A 22,111-nucleotide genomic window follows, 5' to 3' on the forward strand; every position below is an offset into this window, starting at 1 on the left:
CAATTTAAGGGAGAAATAGACAACCAAAAGTAATTTTGGATCTCAATTTGCCCCCTTCCGACCCAGACACATTTACCAAAGTGATAAGCAGGAATGAATTTAAGAATTTTAGAATAGTTAGATGGCTGCTTCAAGGAGTTTTTCAAGGAATTAACTGAAATGAGGAAAAAAGTATAGGGCAATAACTGGCTGGCTAGGATAAATAATAAGATTTAATCAAGGTTTTTTTAAAAGACGAATGAGATGTTGGCATTTTTGCAGGGAGCAGGGAAGGAACCAGTAAAATGGAAGAAAATTAATGTTAGAGAGAGTGGGGGTGATGGTGGGAGCAATTTAGTGGAGGAGACACAAAGGGATGAGATTATGGGTACATGTAGAAGGGCTGACCTTAGTAAGCATAAAAATTACCACATTGTCAGAGACTGGAATAAAGGATAAGGTACTGGAGAATGTCAGAGATGTGAGATGGTGAAGAAGAGGGAAGAAAGCGCCCTTAGTTATGCCTTTGATTTTTTATTATACTTTGATAAAGTATAACACCAATTCCTTATCAGAGACAGTAGTGGGAGGGGATGGCATGAGAGGTTTAAAGAAAAGGTTTGGAATTTCTACTGTGGTGAAAAGGGCATAGAGTCAAATAAGGAAGGTAAAATAGAACTATCGTGCTGGAAAAAATTTTTTTAAAAATTTAAAAATATTTATCATTTAAAAATAATTATCATAGTGAACCCAGCCAATACAGTTTTGGGATTTCCTTCTATTCTGTTTAGGAGCATATGAGCTAGGGTGGTGGGAGTTAGTTATCTAAGGTTGGAATTAGCAGAAATATGATCACTGACAGAACTAGGAAATAAAGAATTCAAAAGTAGATGACAATATAGTTGAATTGATTCATCAATGGGTCAAGATTGGGAAGGGAGGTGAGACCATAGACAGCAGGAGTGACTAAATATTTAGGAGGAATTCAATTTTGAGAGATGAGAAGATAAAAGAAATCATAATTAGAAAAAGAAATTTAGAGTTCTTCAAAGTAGAAGCAGAATACTTGTGAGAGACAGAGAAGAAGAACATAAAGATTATTTAGTACCTACCCTGTGTCAGCACTGTGCTAAAAACTCAAGGATATAACTATCCCTTTATATATTTGAGATCAGGAAAATGGCCAGTAGAGTTGATTAGACTGAGAAATAGGAGTATCTGAAGAAATAACTTAACTGATGAAGTTCTCTAAAATGAGGGAAAGAGTTGGGTTTGAAAGACTGAGTCAGACACTGAATTCATTGCAAAAAGACAATGACTATTGTGGCACTTAAAAAAGTGGATGCCATAAACTGTAATAATTAAAATAGTGGTAGACATAAACTGTGATAATTAAAATGGTTGAAGGTTGTAAACTGTAGTGATTAAAATAGTGGAAGATATAAATTGTGGCCACTAAAAGAGTGGGTGAGTAAATTGTGACCGCAGAAAATATGTTTTCACCACAGTGTCTTGTTTTAAATCAAATATAAGGTGGTCGCCAGGGAAATATTCCCAATTATGAATATACCTAAGTCAACTGGGTTTTATAGAGATTTAATTAATAATGAGGAATCAAAGAAAGAGAGAGAGTAAGAAAGGACTAAGTATGAAGGGCCTTAAGCCAACATGACCTAGACCTGAGTCTTAAGAGAGAGAAAGATCAGTCAGTCTTTTATCACTCACCACAAGATCTGTTCAAGCAAGGATTCAAGGGGGCAGAGTCTCCCCAGAGGGAGTTCCAGCCAGAGTCAGCCTCCCTTGAAAGACCTCCTTAGAGATTGTCTCTCAAGAGCCTGTCTATCTCAAGAGTTTTTCTTCAACAGTCTGTCTTTTTTCTTATATAGCAGGTTTTCTCCTATGTTACCTCCCCTAAGTTCTTCCATCTACCAATCACAGTAGACGTTTTCCAAAGGACAGCCCATTCTGAATTCACACCTGAGTAGATTAATCCTTTTAGTAATCCACATCTGAGTAGGTTAGAATCTCTGTGTAAGTTTTTTCCTCTTTGCTCCTTTTAATTTCACAAGTTTCCTGACCTTTATAGATACTTAGCACCCCTTTCTAAAAATAGGCATGGCTTAAGTATGGGTTTACGTACTTTTCATTGTTCTGCAAGGAGTTTTCTCCCCTAAAGCAGTCTTAAGTACGGGTGGAATAGAGGTCTTCCCATTTCTGATCTAAGTAGAGTTCTCACTTTCCAAATGGGTAATGGTCCCAGTAGGGAATTGTTCCAATGGAGAATTCCCCAAAGGGGAATTTTTTTAACATTCACAAGTCTAAGAAATTTCAAGATTCACACTATCCTAGAATCAGTATGTAATTGCTATTAGAATCTGGACTAATGATAAATTTGAATTGAATGAATTTTAAAAGACAGTAATAAAGGTTAAAGTCTAGAAATGGCAACAAGGAGCAAGAAACATTTTGATTCCAATGAGTTGGAGTTATGACTGAAAGTGTTAACTAGTACTAGAAAAAGTGGCAAGGGAAATAAGGAAATAAGTGTCATCAAGAAAGATTCAAGTCTCAGTGAGTGCCACAAGCTGGAAGGAATGAGAAAGGAAGAGGATGAGTCTATCTATGAAAAGGGAAATAAAAAGCTTTACTTAGCTTACATATAAGTATTAAAGCAAATGGACTGCCCATTCTCTGCCTCCCACAAAAAGAAAAAAATCTCTCTTCCACTCTAATCCTAACAATGAAAAAATGATCTATAAAATGAAGAAGTATGATATATTGCTTAAGATATCTGAATTTGGAATTATAGGACTCAAGATCTACTTTGGTAGTTACTATTCATGTGATGATCAGAAAGTAATTTCAATTCAGCACACATTTATTTATCAGGCAGATATTTTGTTGGAATCACTAGGTTAGATTTTAGGGGTACAAGGACAACAAGACCTTCCCTGTGCCTCACCCAATCCTCCAAAAACCTACCCTCAAGGAGTATACAGTTTGTTAGATGTTATTCAAGTGTAAAATGAGCAGTTTGGGCTAATGATCCCTTCTAATTTTAGATCCTGTGACTCAGTGACATTTTGTCAGGGGCAACAGTATGTGTCACCTTGCCCTTTCTACAGTTTTATAGTTTTGTAGTGCCCATGACTCCTCTGGAAGGCTCTTTGCTGATTTGTATGAAAATACATTATTCTTCTCTGTCTTTCCCTTAAGGAAATATTTTTTTAAACATTATTTTATTTGGTCATTTCCAAACATTATTCATTGGAAACAAAAATCATTTTCTTTTCCTCCCCCCCTCCTCCTCTCCCATAGCTGGCACATGATTCCACTGGGTATCACATGTGTTCTTGACTCGAACCCATTTCCGTGTTGTTGGTATTTGCTCTAGAGTGTTCATTTAGAGTCTCTCCTCAGTCATATCCCCTCCACCCCTGTAGTCAAGCAGTTTTCCCTTAAGGAAATATTAAGAAATAAAATTTTCTCTGGTCTGAAGTTTTTCTAGACTCACCAAAATAAAGACAATGTTGAGAATACTTAATAACACTTGGAGGAAAACAATGGACTAAATCCTTTCTGTCCAAAAGCCTAAATATGTGGGAAGAAGGAACTCAGCTCCTGGAAAATGAAATTAGGTGGTAATAAGACTTAGACTCAGAACATCCTAATCAAGTTAGGCTGTCTACTTAATTTTACCTTGACCAGAGTGAATACTTTAGGATCATGATTCAACATTTTAATTGGCATTGAACTGTTATAAGAAAAAAAAAGTTAGCTCAAATTTCACCTGAACCTTCTCTTTTATCTGACAATAATTTATAATAAGAAGTCTTTCTCTTTATACGGCTACATGTCATAATGTAGAAAATTTATATTCCTAAAATCTAGAGTAAAAAGTGTTACTTTCAAAAAAGTCATCCTATAATGACTAAATTTTAGCATGAAACTAGCACTGAGTTCTTGAAGCTAATGCTTATGGTGGACAAGTTCTCTCAAGTCTGGCATCAAGTTGTAAATATTTGAATATGGATTCAGTGAGACACCATATTTCAGTACTTTGAGGATCAATCCAATTAAATGCAGACAGACTGATCAACAGTTTAAATCCATGAAAGGTCATAGTATTAGAGATTTAGAAGTGAAAGGAATTTGAGAGGTCACCTGCTCTCAGAACTTTTTTTAGGGAGGGAAATTTGACTTGCCCTAGGTCAAACAGGTTGAAAGTAGCATATCTTAGATTTGAACCCAGGTCCTTTACCTACAAGTCTAGTGTTTTTTCCATTGCACCACACTGGGGAGTGAATTTTTTGGCTGTAGTACCACCTGACGACCATCTACCCAGACAGAAGAATTGGCATGTTTTGAAGAAAGAAATACCCACATTAAATGAAATCAGAGATATTCAAAGTATTGAAGCCCAACATCAAAGTCAAAAGGTTATTTAGGAAGATTAGACATGCTATTAAGCCACTTTATTAAAATAATTTTAAAAATACTGTATCTAACATTTTACAATTGGTTAATGCTTTCCCAATATCTCATTGTATCATCACAATCAAATATTCTTATCCCCATTTTATAGGCATGAAAATAAAATTTCTGATTTTTGTTAAGGTCACATAGCCACTAAGTGTCAGAACTACCTTAAATCTGATACTGCTCAAACCTAGAATTATGTGAACTAGGTTGGCTAGTCAAAATCATTCCTAATTCTAAATTTGTTCTACAAATTGGATAAAGAAATGACCTAACACAACCAATTCCTTGAGGCAGGGAAATGCTTAATATAGAGAATGACAGGCTAGACAATTGTGTCAATTAGCCCTGGCTACTGAGTGCAGTCTGATCAAATTAAAATATAATTGGGAAATATTTAACAAAATAAATAAAAATACAATAAAACATAAATAACATTACATTTGAAAAATAACTCAATATGTGCCCTTCAGGATCCTTAGATATGTATTAGTGTCCCTTCCCCCTATCCCTTTCAATTTATATTTGACATCCAAATGACCCTCTGAAACATTAATGAATTCTGCAAAGGCCTGGATGGGCCAGTCAATTGCACATCAAGTGTTCCAGTTGGAATATTACCTGGAGACTGTAAGGTGAAGAGGGAAGGATGATGGGCCTGAAGAGTGTTTCGGCAATTTCAGAAGGATGTGAGAAATAAAAAAGAATCAAAGCTTTGGGCCTCATAGCTAGGGCAAAGCTGTATAAGAGTCAGAAAAGGCCAAGAAGAAGAACTTTGAGGAAATAAGACCTAGTAACCAGGATACTTACTGAAGGAGACTAATGACTCTTTATTATCCTATTAGTTTTTTCTCTCTTTTTTTTTTTAAGTATGCTTTTACTGGGGAAAAGGACTGGATCTGGAGTGTAAGGACATGGGCTCAAATCCAATTTCTTCTATTTATTACCTGTGAGACTTTAAGCAAATTACTTTAGCTCTAAGGGACTCAATCTCTTCAGTAAAGTAAGGGGGAAACTTTGATTAAACAGTTAATATGTAGCAGGAATTGTGCTAGGTGCTAGGGATAAAAATACAAAATAGTGTCTGCTCCTTTCCAAGGATAAACTTGGGAAAGTGTTCTACAATCATCTATTCCCTGTACCTCCTATCCTCTTCTTGTCCTCTAAATTCTGTAGTCTGGCTTTCTTCTTCATCTTTCAACTTAAATTGCTCTCTCTAAAGTTTCCAATGATCATCTAACGGCTCATCAGAACCCTCATCCCCCCTGACTTCTGCAGTCTTGGATGTTGATAATAACCTTCTCCTCCTCTGGAGGACCTAGAAGACTCAGCAGATGAAAGACAGGGCTGGAGACAGGTGGTCCTGGATTCAAATCTGATCTCAGATATTTCTTTGATGTGTGACCCTGGACAAATCACTTATTCCTCACTGCCTAGCCCTTACCCCTTACATAATATGGATCTAAGATAGAAGATAAGAGCTTAAAAAAAAATTATTCTCTCCTGGAGAGCCAGTTGTTAAACATTTACAATTATACTTGAAACATAGAGAATTTTATGGGTAGAAAGAAACTTTGAGATTAATTGCTCTACTTTCTTCACTGTCAAGACGAAGAATCTGAACTGCTGAGGCATTAAGTACCTTACCCATGGTTACACAACAAGTTGGTAGCAAAACTAATCAGTCCACAAGTATTTATTAAGCACCTACGGTGTGCCTCGCCCTGTGGTAAATGTTGGGCATACAAAGAAAAAAGTCCTGTGCTCAAGGAGCTCTCATTCCAATGCCAAGATTACAATAGAAGTCTACTAATTTCACATTAAACTAAATTAAATGAGAATTTATCAAATTATCAACCACATGCCAGGTAATCTCTTAGTCCCAAGGACACAAAGTCAAAAATAAAACAATTTCTTGAGTTCAAGGAATTTATGATACTTTGGGGAAAATAAGAAGTAACCAAGTAAACACAACAGACCTACCAAATAAAGATAAAATTAACTTGGGGATGGTGTGAACCACTGGAAGTCATAAAAGGCAATCTCTTGTAGGAGGTGACACTGAGCTGAGCCTTAGGGAAAGCTAAGGATGCCTAGAGCCAGTAGTGAGGAAAAAGAGCATTCCAGACATGGGGACAGCTTGTACAAAGGCACAAAAGTTTGTGCCCAAGGAACATCAAGTAAGAAAGTTTGGCCAAACTTTAGAGTACCAAGATATCAATCAGTTTAGAATAGTTTAGAATGACAGGTAGAGGCAGACTATGGAAGGGCTTTAAATGGCATCTTGTGACTCATGAGTGAGAAAAGATCTTAAGAATAATTGAGAGGGGGTAGTTAAGTGGCTCAGTGATTGAGAGCCAGGCCTAGAGATGGGAGGTCCTGGGTTCAAATATGACCTCAGAAACTTCCCAGCTGTGTGATCCTGGGCAAGTCACTTGACCCCCATTGCCTAGCCCTTGCTGCTCTTCGGCCTTGGAACCAATACACAGTATTGATTCTAAAACAGAAGGTAAGGGTTAAAAAAGAAAAGAAAAGAATAATTGAGTTCAACCTCCTCTTTGGTGGGTGTCACTGAGGGTCTAACAGCACCTCATCAAAACTGTGGCAAAGATATGACCTAAGTTACACTTGCAGAAAGCCAGGTGAAACTAAGGAGGCAGGCAGATGGTAATGTGGAGTACTCTCACACCAAATAATGGTTATGCTCTAATTGGTGATGTAAGATCACTCTGCTAGAAAGAAAGAACTACCCTAGGGTTCTCCAACCTGATTAACATTGTTTCTGAGCAGAGTTCTGAGCACAGATCAAAGGAGTGGCTCTGCCAGAAGAATAAGGAAGACACATAATGATGTGATATTCAGTCATCATGAGGCCTTTCTAGTAGTTTTGTGGGAATGGCCCTGAGTGACAGCAGACCAAATGGCCTAAAACAGAATACCCTCATTTTACGAAATAAGAGAACAAAAACTCCAAGAGTAAGTACAGAGTAAATAAGTAGGGGAACAGAACAAATTTGGTATTATTTCTAGGAAGGTTTACTACAGAAAAGGCAAGATAAATTTGATGAGAATTGGCCAAAAAATAATAAAAATAGCAAGCACAGTTACAATCTTAAATTGAAACATGCTAAAGTCAAGATGTTATCAAAACCAAAGGAGAATAAAGAGCATCACCTAAAACATAAGACTGAGTGTAAAAGTTAGTGAACTTAGCATCTAACCAAATGTTTTGTAGCAATTTCCAAGTCATATTCCTTCCCTCTTTGATTTTCTATAATTTAATATAGGTAGTTATCTATAACTAATGCATTATTACAAATTAATTTTTCTATAGTGAGTTTGGTCCCACATTGCTGTAATATAACTTTTATTCTGCCATCAGTGATTCTCAGTACTATTGCTTTTTATATGGGCATTACGCTAAGGGTCAGCAATCTTTTAAAGGTGGAATATTGAGGATGATGATTCAATGTTTGAAAGTGATGATGATATATTATCAACAGATGCCAGGTACTTTGCTTCAAGAAATTAGGTAGTAATATTCTTGGACTGGGCAAGGGAACACAGGCAAATTCCAGTAATTAAAAATTCAATGTAATTAAGAAGTCCCTCACTTTTAAAATACTAATTCTTCATGTCAACTTGAAATGATTCACATTTTGCTATGTATTACTTTCATGAGATAAAAAAAAGCAGACCCACAGAAAAGAATTGAGAACAATTTGGGGAGTGGGGAAAATAAAAGAAGAAAAGACTAGTAATTTTGGAGGAAAGGGCATTAAAAGGCAAGACATATGTAAGTGAGCTGGCAGTGAGAATCTGAAAAAAACAAAAAGTAGGAAAGGGGTTCAAAATTAAGAGCTAAAGAGAAGTTTAAAATGGAACCTGAAAAATACTGGAAAGTGAGGTGAGAGGAAATGGCTCAGCTTTCGTTATCATTTTACTTATGAGCCTGGTATATTCTTGAAAATCTTTGCACCATGACATCAACTTTATCTGAAAGTGAGAGATGGGAAGCATGTTTTATTTATATTGAGTATCAATGATTTTAAATAAATATTGACACCTTAAATAATGGCTGTCTGCAATCAATCAATAAACATTAAGTGTTGGGTACTGTGCCAAGTGCTAGGGATACAAAGGGAGGCAAAAGTCTCTATTGTGAAGGAGTTTACGATGTAATGGAGAGGTAACATCAGAACATTAAATATATATATATATACAAAGCACCTTATCAATAGAGAATAAAAGCAATTGGCACAGGGAAGGCAATAGAATTAAAATTTAGGAAAAGCTTCCTTGAGAAAATGGGATTTTAAAGGGGCTTAAAGGAAGCCAGGGAAGACAATAGGCAGAAATGATGAGGAAGAGTATTGGCTTGGGGGAAAGCCAAAAAAATTGGGGAAACCAAGAGATGAATGTCTAGATAATGAAGCACTAGGTTAACTTCACTAGATGACAGAGTACATGCCCAGGAATCAGGTGAAAGAAGCAGGTAGTAGGGAAAAGGGGATGAAGGCCAAGAACACCAAACCGAGGATTTCATATTTGATCCTAGAGGCCACAGGGAGTCCCAAAGTCTATTGAGTAGAGTATGGAATAGAAGTGAGGTGCAGGGGGAGAGGGAGTTTGTAGCTTGATTTGATCTGCACATTAGGAAAATCATGTTGGTAGATGGAGGGTAGACTGGAGTGGGGAGAGACTTGAAGCAAGCAGACCAATCTGCAATCTATTATAGTAGTCCAGGCATAAGGTGAGGAGAGACTCCACCAGAGTAGTGGGAAACAATCCTTAGTATAATGCCTCTATAAAAAGCAATAGTTCTGAAAAGCATTGATGGAAGAGTAAATGTACTGCAGCAATGTGGGGCAAGCAAATGGGGCACTGGGGATGTTACAGAGGTAAAATTAGCAGGCCTTGCCAATAACTTCAATATGAGGAAGGGAAGAGACAATGTGGAATCCAGCATGACTCCTAGATAGTGAGTCTAAGGGTCCTGGGAGGTCTTCTTTAGTTACAAGGAAGATAGGAGGAAGGGGTTGGAGGCAGGGAATAATGTGCTCTGTTTTGAGTTTAAGATCTGAAAGGCAGATGCAGATGGCAACTCAATTGGTTTTGTTTGTTGGGTTGGTTTTGGTTCCTAGAAGCTAGGTATATATAATAATACCACAGGATTTAAAACTTAAACTCACAACGACAAATCCAATTCTTTCCTTGTGGTGACAAAGGATAATTATAAAAGAAGGACTGAAGAGCAGAAAATTGATAGCAGGAGATAATGGACCCTAAAGTACAGTGGATGAATAGGACTTTCAAGAAAAAAAAATCTTTTTGATGAGACTTTGGTCAAATGGAATATGAACATGATTCAAGTGAGCATAAACTGAACATCAGACCATTAGTTCTTGCTCTAATATCCCATGTTGTGTTCCAACAGAAAACAAGGATAATATAGGAAAGGATTCTCCTTCTTCTAAGATCCCTGCAGACCACAAATTGATTTGGAAAACCACAAATTAACATTATGTATGTTGTATTATATTTTTTATTGATTTTGTTAAACATATCCAAATGACATTTTAATTTGATTCTAGGAGTACAGTAGGCTAGGGCCCAAGGATCATTCTCAGATAGAAGAGGATGATTCAGGGTTAATGTGATGAGTAAGAATTTTGGGATGAAGTTATACTATATTAGATGATAGTACTCTCAAAATGGTTTAAATGGTAGTGAGAATACATATTACAGATGAACAAAATGGGGCTGCCTGACAGACTATTTGCTATAATCTGAGGAAGACAACTTTTCAGTAAGAACCAACTTGAAGAGCTTCATCTATTTCCTGAATCTTCTCTCCAGCCATCCAAAACTGACTAGAAGTACTACAAAGGTGAAAACTGCATACTCATATAAACTGCTAAATATAAGCATAAATCACATTAATTCTGTGCCATCATTAGGCTAAATGCCTGGAGAAACTCTCTGGGGAGGTGAGGAAGATGGGAATAGGAAGGATGAGAAGAAGTAAATGGGAATTTTCAGGTTGCCAAGAACAGAAATCACACTAAAAAGAGAATATACAATTATCTAAGTGCATTGCTTGATTTCCCTTCTAATCCATGTATATTGGAGACAGTGATAATCAACTAAAGCTATTAATTATTTTAAATGTCAACTCTTACTTGAAAAGCTAAAAGATTCCAGTCTAGAAGGAGGTAAATATGTATATACATGTGCATATAGATAAGATATTACACACATAGATTTGTTTTCTTTTTCCTAAAGAAGCAATACAAATAAATGCCCTGGGAAGGCCCACTTTAAAAAAAACACACAATAAAAACAACTATTTAGGGTGTAGACAACTATTCTGTTCTGTTGTAGTAGCTCCTTTATCTAAATGACAAGTATAACAAACAGGCTGATCAGCATTTTTATTCAACCTTGGCTCTTAGGGCATTTTGTCATATGCTGTATAAAACTGAAATGGAATGGCACTTATCTTCACATACTCTGGATTTTATTTAATATTGCCAGAGAAAAAAATTCCATCAGAGCCACTGAGGCTTTCAGAGCAAACAAATGCATAATTTTATTTTCAAATAACAGAACAGCTTTGAGTCCCTTGCAAACACTGTCTCTCTCAAGTGGTCTTAAATGTGTATGCACTGTACCATTTCATTTTAGTATCTGGAGAATAAGAAAGGTATTCCATTTTACTTATTGTGCCTCCTAGATGTTAAATCATCTCAAATACTCATTTTGGACTTAGCAGTAAAATCTTTCTGGTTCTATGTTATCCGGCTAAAGCAGGTGATATATAATTTTACTTTGTATTTTATCTGAACTTACTAAATTCATGTAAGTTGGTAAATATAGGCTGAACAATGGTTTAATTACATGTCACCATGAGGCTAAATGCTAGGCTAGGAGTAAGCACTGAAAGGGCCTTTTTATGGTGACAAACTAATGAATGTTTTCCAAGCAATTATGAAGATGATAAGCAATGAATAGGTTGAATGCTGATATACCAAAATCTGCTCATTTGCTGAGAGGCCTATTTATCTCTATGCGGACCATATCCAAATTCAGAGAACTAATTAAGGTCATTCAGATTCTACAGACCTATCAATGTACTCTGAAATGTACTATTACTTCTACTCTGGATAAAGAAAACTAATACAAATCCCATTAGAAATTACTTGCAAGCAATTTAGTTTTTGAAAAACAAAGAATTGTGGAAGAACTAGTTCCCACTTGGGAAAACATGTTTTAAAAATTCTGCTTAACACAAGTTAGAGTTAATAATATCAAAGGTACTAATGATAGATACATGATAGACAATGAAATACCAATAACAAAAGTGATTATCAAAAATGACAAAATAAGAGAAAGAGATTAAGCAATTAAAGGTCAAGAATAAAGGCAGATATTTTCTTTAGTGGTATAGAGATCTATGTTTATGTGACAGAGGTGGTGTGGTGTGGCCCTTCAAGGGATAAGGCAGATATATAGCTATTGCTATAGATAGATAAAAATGGATCAGTAATTTAGGAACTCAAACAGAATTTTCTCAGGTCAAATTAATTTTTAAAATGATTTATAACACTGGTATGATTTATACCTACTATAAATCTCTGAAACCAGTGAATGCTCAATAAATATAATCTATCTTTCCAAATTGTGTTTTTCCCCCTTTCTTCTTCTCTGTGGAATTAACCAGGAATTAACATGGGCATTTATGGGTAAAAAATCTTAACATAAAGATCAAGATCATAGAATCATAAATTTGGATCTACAAAGGTTTAGGCAAGAATATGTTAACAAACCCTGAACTATTTTTTATATTAATGCAAAATGTTTTTATGATGGCCATCAAAAGTTACTTGAAATGATCAGTCTTTTGCTCTGTTTTTCTGTTGAATTATTCTAAAACATGGGAAAAGATTCTGAATGCCAGAAAGCTCTGGTTACATTAAAAAAAAAAAACTCAACAAATAATGCAAAGCAACACATCAATTTTATAGAGGTTAGCTTACTGCCTCTGATGCTTAGTACAGTGCCTGGCACATAAGAGGTATTTAATAAATATTTGCTGATTGACTGAATAGAGGGTCTTGACTTCATTAGTCAATTTGAGAAAAATATACATGGACCAATTTGTAAAGTTAGGTCATGAGGAGAGGAAGAGACTTGATTCCACTCCAATTCTCTCCAAGGCTCTACAAAAAACATGAAGTAGAAGTAATGTCTTGTCCATTTAAGCCCAGGAGAGATTAGTTCTAATTCCCTGATATAGTAACCCCCTGCTTAAAAATCTACTAATTCCATTTATTTAACTTTTTGTGTTGACCACTCATAACAAATTTCAAAAAGCATTTTATAATTTAGATGCTTCTAAAACTCACAAAATTCCTGTTTTGAATTGCTATTTCAAATGTATAAAGAAACATTTATAAAATGAATTTTAATAGCTCCTAATTAAAATCAGACTGACAGCAAATATTTACTCAAATGGATTTATGAAGTCATCAATATGGACATTCTTTACAGTGACACAGACCATAATCTATCATGCTGTCCATCTTGTGCTAATCTTGTTTTAAGTCCTTACCACAGAGGACAGATCCAAAGTACTAAAGGTCTTCCTTGACTTCTCTAGCCACCACAGTAATATAATGTAGCACTCAGGCTGTCCATCTGTCTTTTACCTATAACCATAGCATCATCTTTTTCAATCATATATTCCTCTTGACTTAATCTTAATATTGTACTTCAATTTCTTCAGGTGGCTTGGTTAAATCCTAGCTATGCCAGTGTATGAACTCAAATCTCTAAACCTTTTTCAGACAAAATTTCCTCATATATAAATTAGGACCTAAGCCAGATGATCTCTGAGGTCGTTTTCTTATATAAATCTTTGATCATTTATTATAATCTGTGCATGCTTTTCATGTGCCTGGCACATAGTAGGTACTTAGAAGATGCTTGTTGGTTAATTGATAATCTTAATCAATGGCTAAGTGAGTGACAATAAATGTCAATTTTGCAGTGAGTGACAATAAATGTCAATTTTGCAGTGAACAAAATTGGCAATTTTGATCTGTATTTGAGCCACACAATACCACTAGATAACTAGAATTAAAATGATGAGCTTTTATTTCTGGGAGAAGTCTGGAGTTAAAAAAGGAGCAATGGAATTTTCTGAAAGTAACTCAGACTACTCCCCAGTTTGTTTATTTTTTGTACTATTTTTATTTGTACTATCTTTTACTGATATACATAATGATAGATAAGATCTATGCGTTGTCTATCTAAATACATGTCATAATCAAGAAATTTTGTTTAAAAATTCTCTTGTAACAAGCCATTCTCCAATTGATAAATGGGCAAGGGACATGAACAGGCAGTTCTCAGCCAAAGAAATCAAAACTATGAATAAGCACATGAAAAAGTGCTCTACATCTCTTATAATCAGAGAGATGCAAATCAAAACAACTCTGAGGTATCACCTCACACCTAGCAGATTGGCTAACATGACAGCAAAGGAAAGTAATGAATGCTGGAGGGGATGTGGCAAAGTTGGGACATTAATTCATTGCTGGTGGAGTTGTGAATTGATCCAACCATTCTGGAGGGCAATTTGGAACTATGCCCAAAGGTCGATAAAAGACTGTCTGCCCTTTGATCCAGCCATAGCACTGCTGGGTTTGTACCCCAAAGAGATAATAAGGAAAAAGACTTGTACAAGAATATTCATAGCTGCACTCTTTGTGGTGGTCAAAAATTGGAAAATGAGGGGATGCCCTTCAATTGGGGAATGGCTGAACAAATTGTGGTATATGTTGGTGATGGAAAACTATTGCTTAAAGGAATAATAAAGTGGAGGAATTCCATGGAGACTGGAACAACCTCCAGGAAGTGATGCAGAGGGAAAGGAGCAGAACCAGGAAAACATTGTACACAGAGACTGATACACTGTGGTACAATCGAAGGTGATGGACTTCTCCATTAGTGGCAATGCAGTGTCCCTGAATAATCTGTAGGGATCTAAAAAACACTATCCACAAGCAGAGAATAAACTGTGGGAGTAAAAACACTGATGAAAAGCAACTGCTTGACTGCAGAGGTGGAGGGGATATGACTGAGGAGAGACTCTAAATGAACATTCTAATGCAGATACCAACAACATGGAAATGGGTTCGAATCAAGAACACATGTAATACCCAGTGAAATCGCGCATTGGCTATGGGAGAGGTGGTGGGAGGGTGGGGAAGGAAGGAAGAAAAGAAAATGATCTTTGTTTCCAATGAATAATGTTTGGAAATGACCAAATAAAATAATGTTAAAATATATTTTTAAAAAGATTTCTCTTGTATTTCAGAAATTTTCTAAAAGTCAACATGCAACTTTTTATTTTGTAGTTTCTATAAATTATTCTGTCGGGGCAGCTAGGTAACTTAGTGGATTGACAGCAAGGCTTAGAAATAGGAAGTCCTGGGTTCAAAATCAACCACTTCTTAGCTGTGTGACTGGACAAGTCACTTAACCCTGTTTGTTTAGCCCTTATTCTTCAGACCCAATATAAAGTATTGATTCTAAGATGGAAGGTAAGAGTTTTTAAAAAACTGTTCTTTCTTCCTTTTGAAAAAATCAGAAGCAACCTTATATAGTGAAAAGAACAACTGAACATGGAGTCAGGATGGATTGAAATTTGAAATCATAATCCAATACTTACTGGTTATCTTTGGGAATAGCACATAATCACTCAGTTTTCTTGGAAAAAACGCATACATCATAGATTCTCAATAAATTACATGACTCAATACATTTACTGAATTCAAATAGGTTATTCAGGCTCTTATAAATATAAACATATGTTATTATTACTATCATTACTATAAATTGATACTACATATATGTATAAAAATATTTAAAATATTATAAGGAATTAGACTAGGTTGTTATACATATTTAACAGCAATGAAGAAAGGTAAAGAATTCAGTAGGTTTCTGAGAATATCCTACTGAAATTAATACATAGTATCCTAAATAGCAAATATGCACAAATCAAGATATTCAGATTGGTGGTTTCCCAAGATGAAAAGATAATCAGAAGATTTTTTTTTCAATTTCACTCTCAAATAATGTTTATGTAAATACTCGGCTACAATAGTTGCTTTATCCCCCTTAAATCCAATTAATTGAGTGCAAACAAAAATAAACCAAAAAAAAGGTTCACATTCTGGTATGAAAACAGGTAGATTATGTAAATTAAGGAAAATAATATTTGTAAATAATAAGTAATGCTCACATATAACCATAATCAAGCTGGGTAGATAATAAACACTTAGATTTGAGGAGGATTACTGACTGGCAGTGAGCTGCTGGTATATGTCAGGATTATTCATCAGCCTGACAGTAATATTAACCACAATCCATTTCAGTTGTTTCAGTTTATCATTTTCTGACTAATGTTAAAAAACAATGTCATTGAAGGCTGTTTAAGTATGGGGTTAACCTATCTGTTACAGTGTTTTAAAAACTGATATTACAGAAAAACCAAATTCATTTATATATCAAAGACTCTTAACCCTTAACAGATGTAAATATTTTTTTAAAAAATAAAATATGTTCCCATAAGTTATCAAAATGGATTTTCTATGTAGAAAAGGAAATAATGGAAACAAAATTAAAATATTGTTAATATTATACCACAGCAGTTCATTTTATATTTTTCTTTCTTTTTTTCTTTTTTTTAATTTTTAAAAAATTTTTAAAATTTTCAAATTTTTTATTTTATTTTTTTTTTAGATTTTATGTTTTTTTAAACCTTCAACTTTGTTGATTAGAAGACAGTATTAAATTTGAAGAGGAAGATACCTGAACTATTTATTTGGATACAAACACTGTGCCAAGGGAAACTATGAAACAGAAAATTTCCACTCAACTTTGGCATTATATCAAATAAGGTTTGGTTTACTTTATAGGGCTTTAAATTCAGTGATTCTTAGAAATAATTTTATTTCTTTCTTAAGAAAGGGCAAGGAAAAAAATCTTAATGTTAGCATATGTAATGCAAACCTTAAATTATTTTCAGAAAATTGTCAGCAAAAAGCTCACAAAGAAACAAATTAGTAATTTATTGTGTGAATTTATATCCCTCTTTCTGAATTTGTACTTTATTACTTTAGGATCCATTTTGTATTGTCATCTCAGTTACCTTTAATTCAGATAATATAATACAAGGATATTTTTATTCTTTATTCAATATATTTGAATTTATAAGCCAGCTGGAGAGAAGATACAAAGTCAAACCCATATCACTTGGTATAGGTATAAACAATTACTGGGCACCTAAAAAATGTTTTTTCAGTCAGTGAAATCTAGATGTTAAACTGATTTCTGTTGTATCTATTAAAGAGCTCATGAAAAGGACTGGTATTCATCAGAAACAGTGCTTAAAACTTAAGAGATAAAGAAGTGTTGTCTGATCAACCACAGTTAAAAGCCAGTAGCCAATTCTAAGACAAGATGTATGTTGGACTTTCATTAAAAGTATGTTTAAGAGAGAATGCACTCACTTATTAAGATATATATTTATCTTAAATGGGAAGTTAGAATGATAAGTGAAATCAAACAACTGTTTCTGCCATGAAAAAGTTTTTAAAAGGAATGAATTAATGCCAAAATAAACCACTGACAGAATAGAAGATTATTAAAGTATAATCAGATATAACACAATCCTGGTTGTTCAGATCTGGTAAGATGTTCCAGGTTTGTTCAATTCAGTCTATATCAAGTCAAAGAAGTGGCAAGATACAAAAGGTCAATTATTCCAACATTTTGACATTGGTACATATAAAGAAATGAATCCACAGTCGTTAGGACTTGAGTCCGAATTTAAACTTAGTTTTAAAAAAAGATGTTTTGAAAATAATTTCCCAATATTTTTATATTATACAATAAGAGGAAATCATAGGAAAGTCTTATTTGACTGAGATTTCAACTTTCTTTATTAACTACGCATATATTCATTTGATAATGTTCTTCTCATAGAGGATAAATTCTGATTTCTGAGTAAAGAAATAGGTAATTTGTAGTTTTTTCCTCCATCTCCTGTTTTGGACTACTCTGTGCCATCTTTACTTCTCTACCTACCCATTAAGTTGTAAAATTCTCCACCAAGTGTGACCATACATGAATCAGCTATTTAATATGTTTACATATTTGGCCATTACTTTTCCTATTTTCAGATGTTTCCAATGTTATTTTATTTATATGTTGTATCACTTAGAAAGGACTCCAAGACCTTTTATACCTCAGAATGCTTTTATCAATCACCTTGCTACTCCCTCAAACTGAAGTTGTAAGTGATATGCCCTTGTAGGATGCCCAGTTATTTCATTCCTGTTGGAGGGAGCAACATCGAGGAACTGACATTTTAACTACATCGTCTAGTTCTACTCCAAAGTTCATAAATCAGGATTATGCAAGTGACATGGAGAGAGTCTTCTGGGATCAGGAGGCTGAAAAGGCTCTCCTTGAATAAAGGAGAGAACCTGCATGTTCTCTCCATGGCACTAAAGGATGAAAGGTAAAAAGGAAACTGATATCCATAAAACTACGCTGAGCAACTGGTGTTCAAATTGGAAATATTCCTAATGAAATATATGGTCTTAATAATAGGTCAAGAGCAACTTCTTATAAAAAAATCAAAATATATACAAACAATACATTAATCCAAAAGGTGAACAAGTTCCTTGGAAGAAGAATACTGTGTGATACATGCAGTAGGCATACAATAAATATAGGGAAAAGGAAAAAAGGAAATGGACAGGGAAGAAGGCGAGAGAAGGAAAACAAGTACATTGGGAGAAAAAGAAAGGAAAGGGGAAAGCCAACTAGGGAGGAAAGAAGTCAAAGGAAGAACATGAGAAAGGAAAAATGAAAGAAGAAAAGACAAAGAACAAGTTAACTGTTACTCCTTCATAATATCTGAGGCAGGCATGGATAAACTGCTTTGTTAAGGAAGAAGTAATGGAGATATTTGTGCTATTACAGTCTCAAAAATGAGGTACACCTGAAGCCTCATCAAAGAGACACTCAAGCAGGACTTTAATATGAGGAATGGAGATTACACAACTTCATAATTTATTTTCCCAAATTTTAACATCATTAAATCAAATAAACATAGAAAGCCACAAATAAAAAAATACCCAAACAATAACTCTTAAGAGAGATACAGTCCTACATGACTGGGACTGGTGATTTAGAGGATTAAATGAGTTCAAGTTTTCATTAATAATAGGTAATATTCATAGAATTCTTTTAAGTTTGTAAAATACTTTATATATCTCATCTCATGTGATCTTCACAACAACCTTGGGACACAGGTGCAATTATTTTAATATAGATCTATAAATCCAGTCATCATCCTTAGGTTCACACAGCAACCAAGTGCTTGAAGTGCTATTCAAATTTAGCTTTTCCTGGCTCCAACTCTAGCCTTCTTCTACTATATCACTCAGCTACCCAAACACTACCAATTTATTGTTTGATTTTGCCTAACAATGTAACTTTCAACACAGAAAGCAGCTTCTGCCTGCAAAACATTTATCTAATAAAATAAAAGTAATGTATGAATTTGTACAGTGCTCATCACTTTAAAAGTCCTTTCAAATACCCTATCTCATTTGATCACTAGGATCAGGATATACTCTGGGAAATAAATAGGGCAGATTATCATTACTGTTACTTTTACTGACAAGTAAACTGAGGCCCAATATTAATCTCACATCCAAAAGTCAGGAAATGGCAAATTCATTCTTCTTCTGATATTCTCATATTATCTTTTAAGTAGTTATTAGGCTAAGTATTAGATAGACATGGACACAAATATATCTTACTAATACCTAAATTTTAGATATATGCTAGATGTATAGACATGCCTATCCTTTATCTATATATTATAGTATGCATGTATAGTACAAATCTATAGCTCATATATATGGATATATCATATATTTATATAGACAGATACAAAGCTATTTAGATATGATAAATTATCCCACATCTATCATATATCTCTACTTAACATATAAGACACATATATCTTAGGAATGAAAAGTCACCTTGGACAAATCCCTGAAGTTGCTTGGCAGTGTTAGGTCAAGCTCTTCTGATTCATAGTTAGTTAACACCCAAGGGAATACAGGATACTGATTCAAGTCATTATAGGTACGTCCTGGTAAAAGAAAAGAAAACTATTTAGAAAGGCATCAGAGATATAGATAAACAATTTACAGAATTGCTGGCTAACCCCCCCACACCCTACTATATATCTTATTACCCATTTTTAAGGACTGTAATACCTATCACTTTTTTTAAACTTACATATTCAAATGCAAACTTAAAATTATAAATTTCCGAAGAGGAAAAGGATCTTGGAAATCATCTAGTGCAAGATCTTTAAAATGGAACATTTGAAGTCAATATAGTTCAAAATGGATCAACCAAAGTCTCATGTGGCAAAATATGACTGGTATGTAGGCTGTATGAACATGGGTTTTGGTCTATTTGAATCTGATCATTATAACTCATGAGTTGTAGGAACTGTTATTCAGTTAGATGGAGTTGGTAACAGATAGAGAGAACTCATGGCATTCATGAGTGACACTGCTGCCGAAATACTTCTATTAGATAGGGGTAACAAATAATTTTATATCTACATAGATTTTAGCCAAGATGTTTCAACCTCCTTTCCCAACAAATACTTTATCTGTACAATTAATGAGGAGAATTAATTTATCTTTTTCATCTTTCATTTTTCCTTCTTGTCATCTATTAGAAATGGTGATAATGAACAAATTGGCCAAAGGTAAGGCTGTGAGAAGAGGGGAAAAAGGCAAATGGTCTGAATATAAGCACACACTCTTCTTTCTATATGAGTTCTTAAATGTGTTTTGGCATCTTATAGGTTTCCCTGCTCAAAAATTTCCAATTGTTATTTTTAGGGGGAAAAATATACAAACTCAAAGCAGGGAACTGAAGAATCTCCACAATATGACTGTAACCTACCTTTCCACATTTATTTCACATTGTTCCTCTGAAATTTGAAATGCTATATCCTGTCTTTTTGTGCTCACTAGCCAGATGCCATTCTCCACTTCATCTCTTATTTTCAAAAACCTTATTTCCCATTAGGATTCAGCTCAGGTGCCAATTCTAGTAAAAATGCTAATATTTTACCTCAAGTAGAGTATAAGTCCTTGAGGGGCTAAATCATTCTTGAAAAGTTTCATCAAACTGAAAGAATCATAGTGGTCAGATCTGACGATTTGATTTCCTCAATATCCCTGGCATCTGTTTGTGGCAGCCAACTATCTGTCTTTCCTTCTTTCTTCACATACTATAACCATGCTACAATAGGCTGGCAAATATCATTGCTCAAAATAAACATGGCCACTCTTTGCAGTCTAGTGTTGTAAATGAGTAAATGTGTAGGTTTGCATTACCTGCAACAGTGTTAAGAAACATTAAATACTCAAAATTAGAAATCTCCCGGTGCTGCCATCGTTGAGTCATACTGGAAGCCTTAAAAAGCTGACGTGGGTTTGCTAATGAAATGCGTCTGCAAAGAAAAAGAAAATAGAATCCACCCTAATAAGACCCAACTCAACTCCCTTTAGTATTAAAAAAAAAAAAGCTCAATTTATTTATACTCTGATTTTGAAATTTTTTTTGAAGTCTCCTAGTGTAGTTATACTAACACTAACAAAAGGAAGGTTAAACAAATGATTAGAGGGAAGGTGCTTTCATTTGTTCTATTTCTCATGGTAAAATGTCACTTTAAAAAACAATAAAATACCATTAAGATACTCAGTTTTTTTATAATGAAGTCATTTTTATGTCCTATTCCAAAATACATGCTGACAATGTTATACTGGTGTTGATAATCTGAATTATATGAAATTAAAATTCCATGTAACAGATGTGTTCCCATGTCCTTATCAATTAAAGTCAACCTCCTAGAGAAAAAAAAATTGCACCCTTCAGATTATTATTTATATGTAGTAACTATAATCCAATACTTGAAGCTGAGGGGTCATTACAAAATAATAATTTGTTTTTCTCTAGAGCACTGAGTAGGTGAGAGAAATTGCTAAGGGGAAGATTGAAGGTTTACTAAGCAATCTGAATGGTTCATCTAACTTCATTGTACAAAGGAGCCAAAAGGGACCTGAGAGATCACCAAATTCAAATCCCTTTTTCACCAGATGGGGAACTTGAGACTAGCAAGTAGATGTGGCCACACAGCAGAGCTGGAGGTAAAGCCCTGGTTTTCTAATTCCTAATCAGATATTACACTACTATTCAGAAATAAGCCCAGGGAACCTGGGCTATAGTCATGTAAGCAAGTGTAAAAAAAGATCATGCTTTGGGCCCCAGGCTTTGCTCATCATTGAAGCTTTAGAGCAGTTAGTTCTCATTGCCTGGAATTGGAATTGATCCAGGGAACTTTGGCCTTGGCCTCAGGAGTTTCTCCTTAAGACACTATATGAGTGCTACATTATCTTTTTACACATGGAATTTATACTGAAATAATTTCACACTGTAAAGAGAATGAGAAAAGGAAGAGACAAGTGACTCT

At 34.6% G+C, this 22,111-nt stretch overlaps 1 protein-coding gene across 1 annotated transcript in view; it reads right to left on the bottom strand.

Moving 5' to 3' along the window:
- LRBA (LPS responsive beige-like anchor protein) overlaps positions 1-22,111 on the bottom strand; it is an 854,371-nt gene that overhangs the window by 215,687 nt on the left and 616,573 nt on the right. The window contains exons 43-44 of the mRNA XM_056803808.1: positions 20,976-21,091; positions 19,593-19,705 (exon numbers count right to left, since the gene is read on the bottom strand). Of these exons, the coding sequence (XP_056659786.1) occupies positions 19,593-19,705; positions 20,976-21,091 (229 nt within the window). The remainder of the gene's footprint in view (positions 1-19,592; positions 19,706-20,975; positions 21,092-22,111) is intronic.

This window comes from Monodelphis domestica, chromosome 6 (genome assembly GCF_027887165.1).
Source record: "Monodelphis domestica isolate mMonDom1 chromosome 6, mMonDom1.pri, whole genome shotgun sequence".
Taxonomy (NCBI): domain Eukaryota; kingdom Metazoa; phylum Chordata; class Mammalia; order Didelphimorphia; family Didelphidae; genus Monodelphis; species Monodelphis domestica.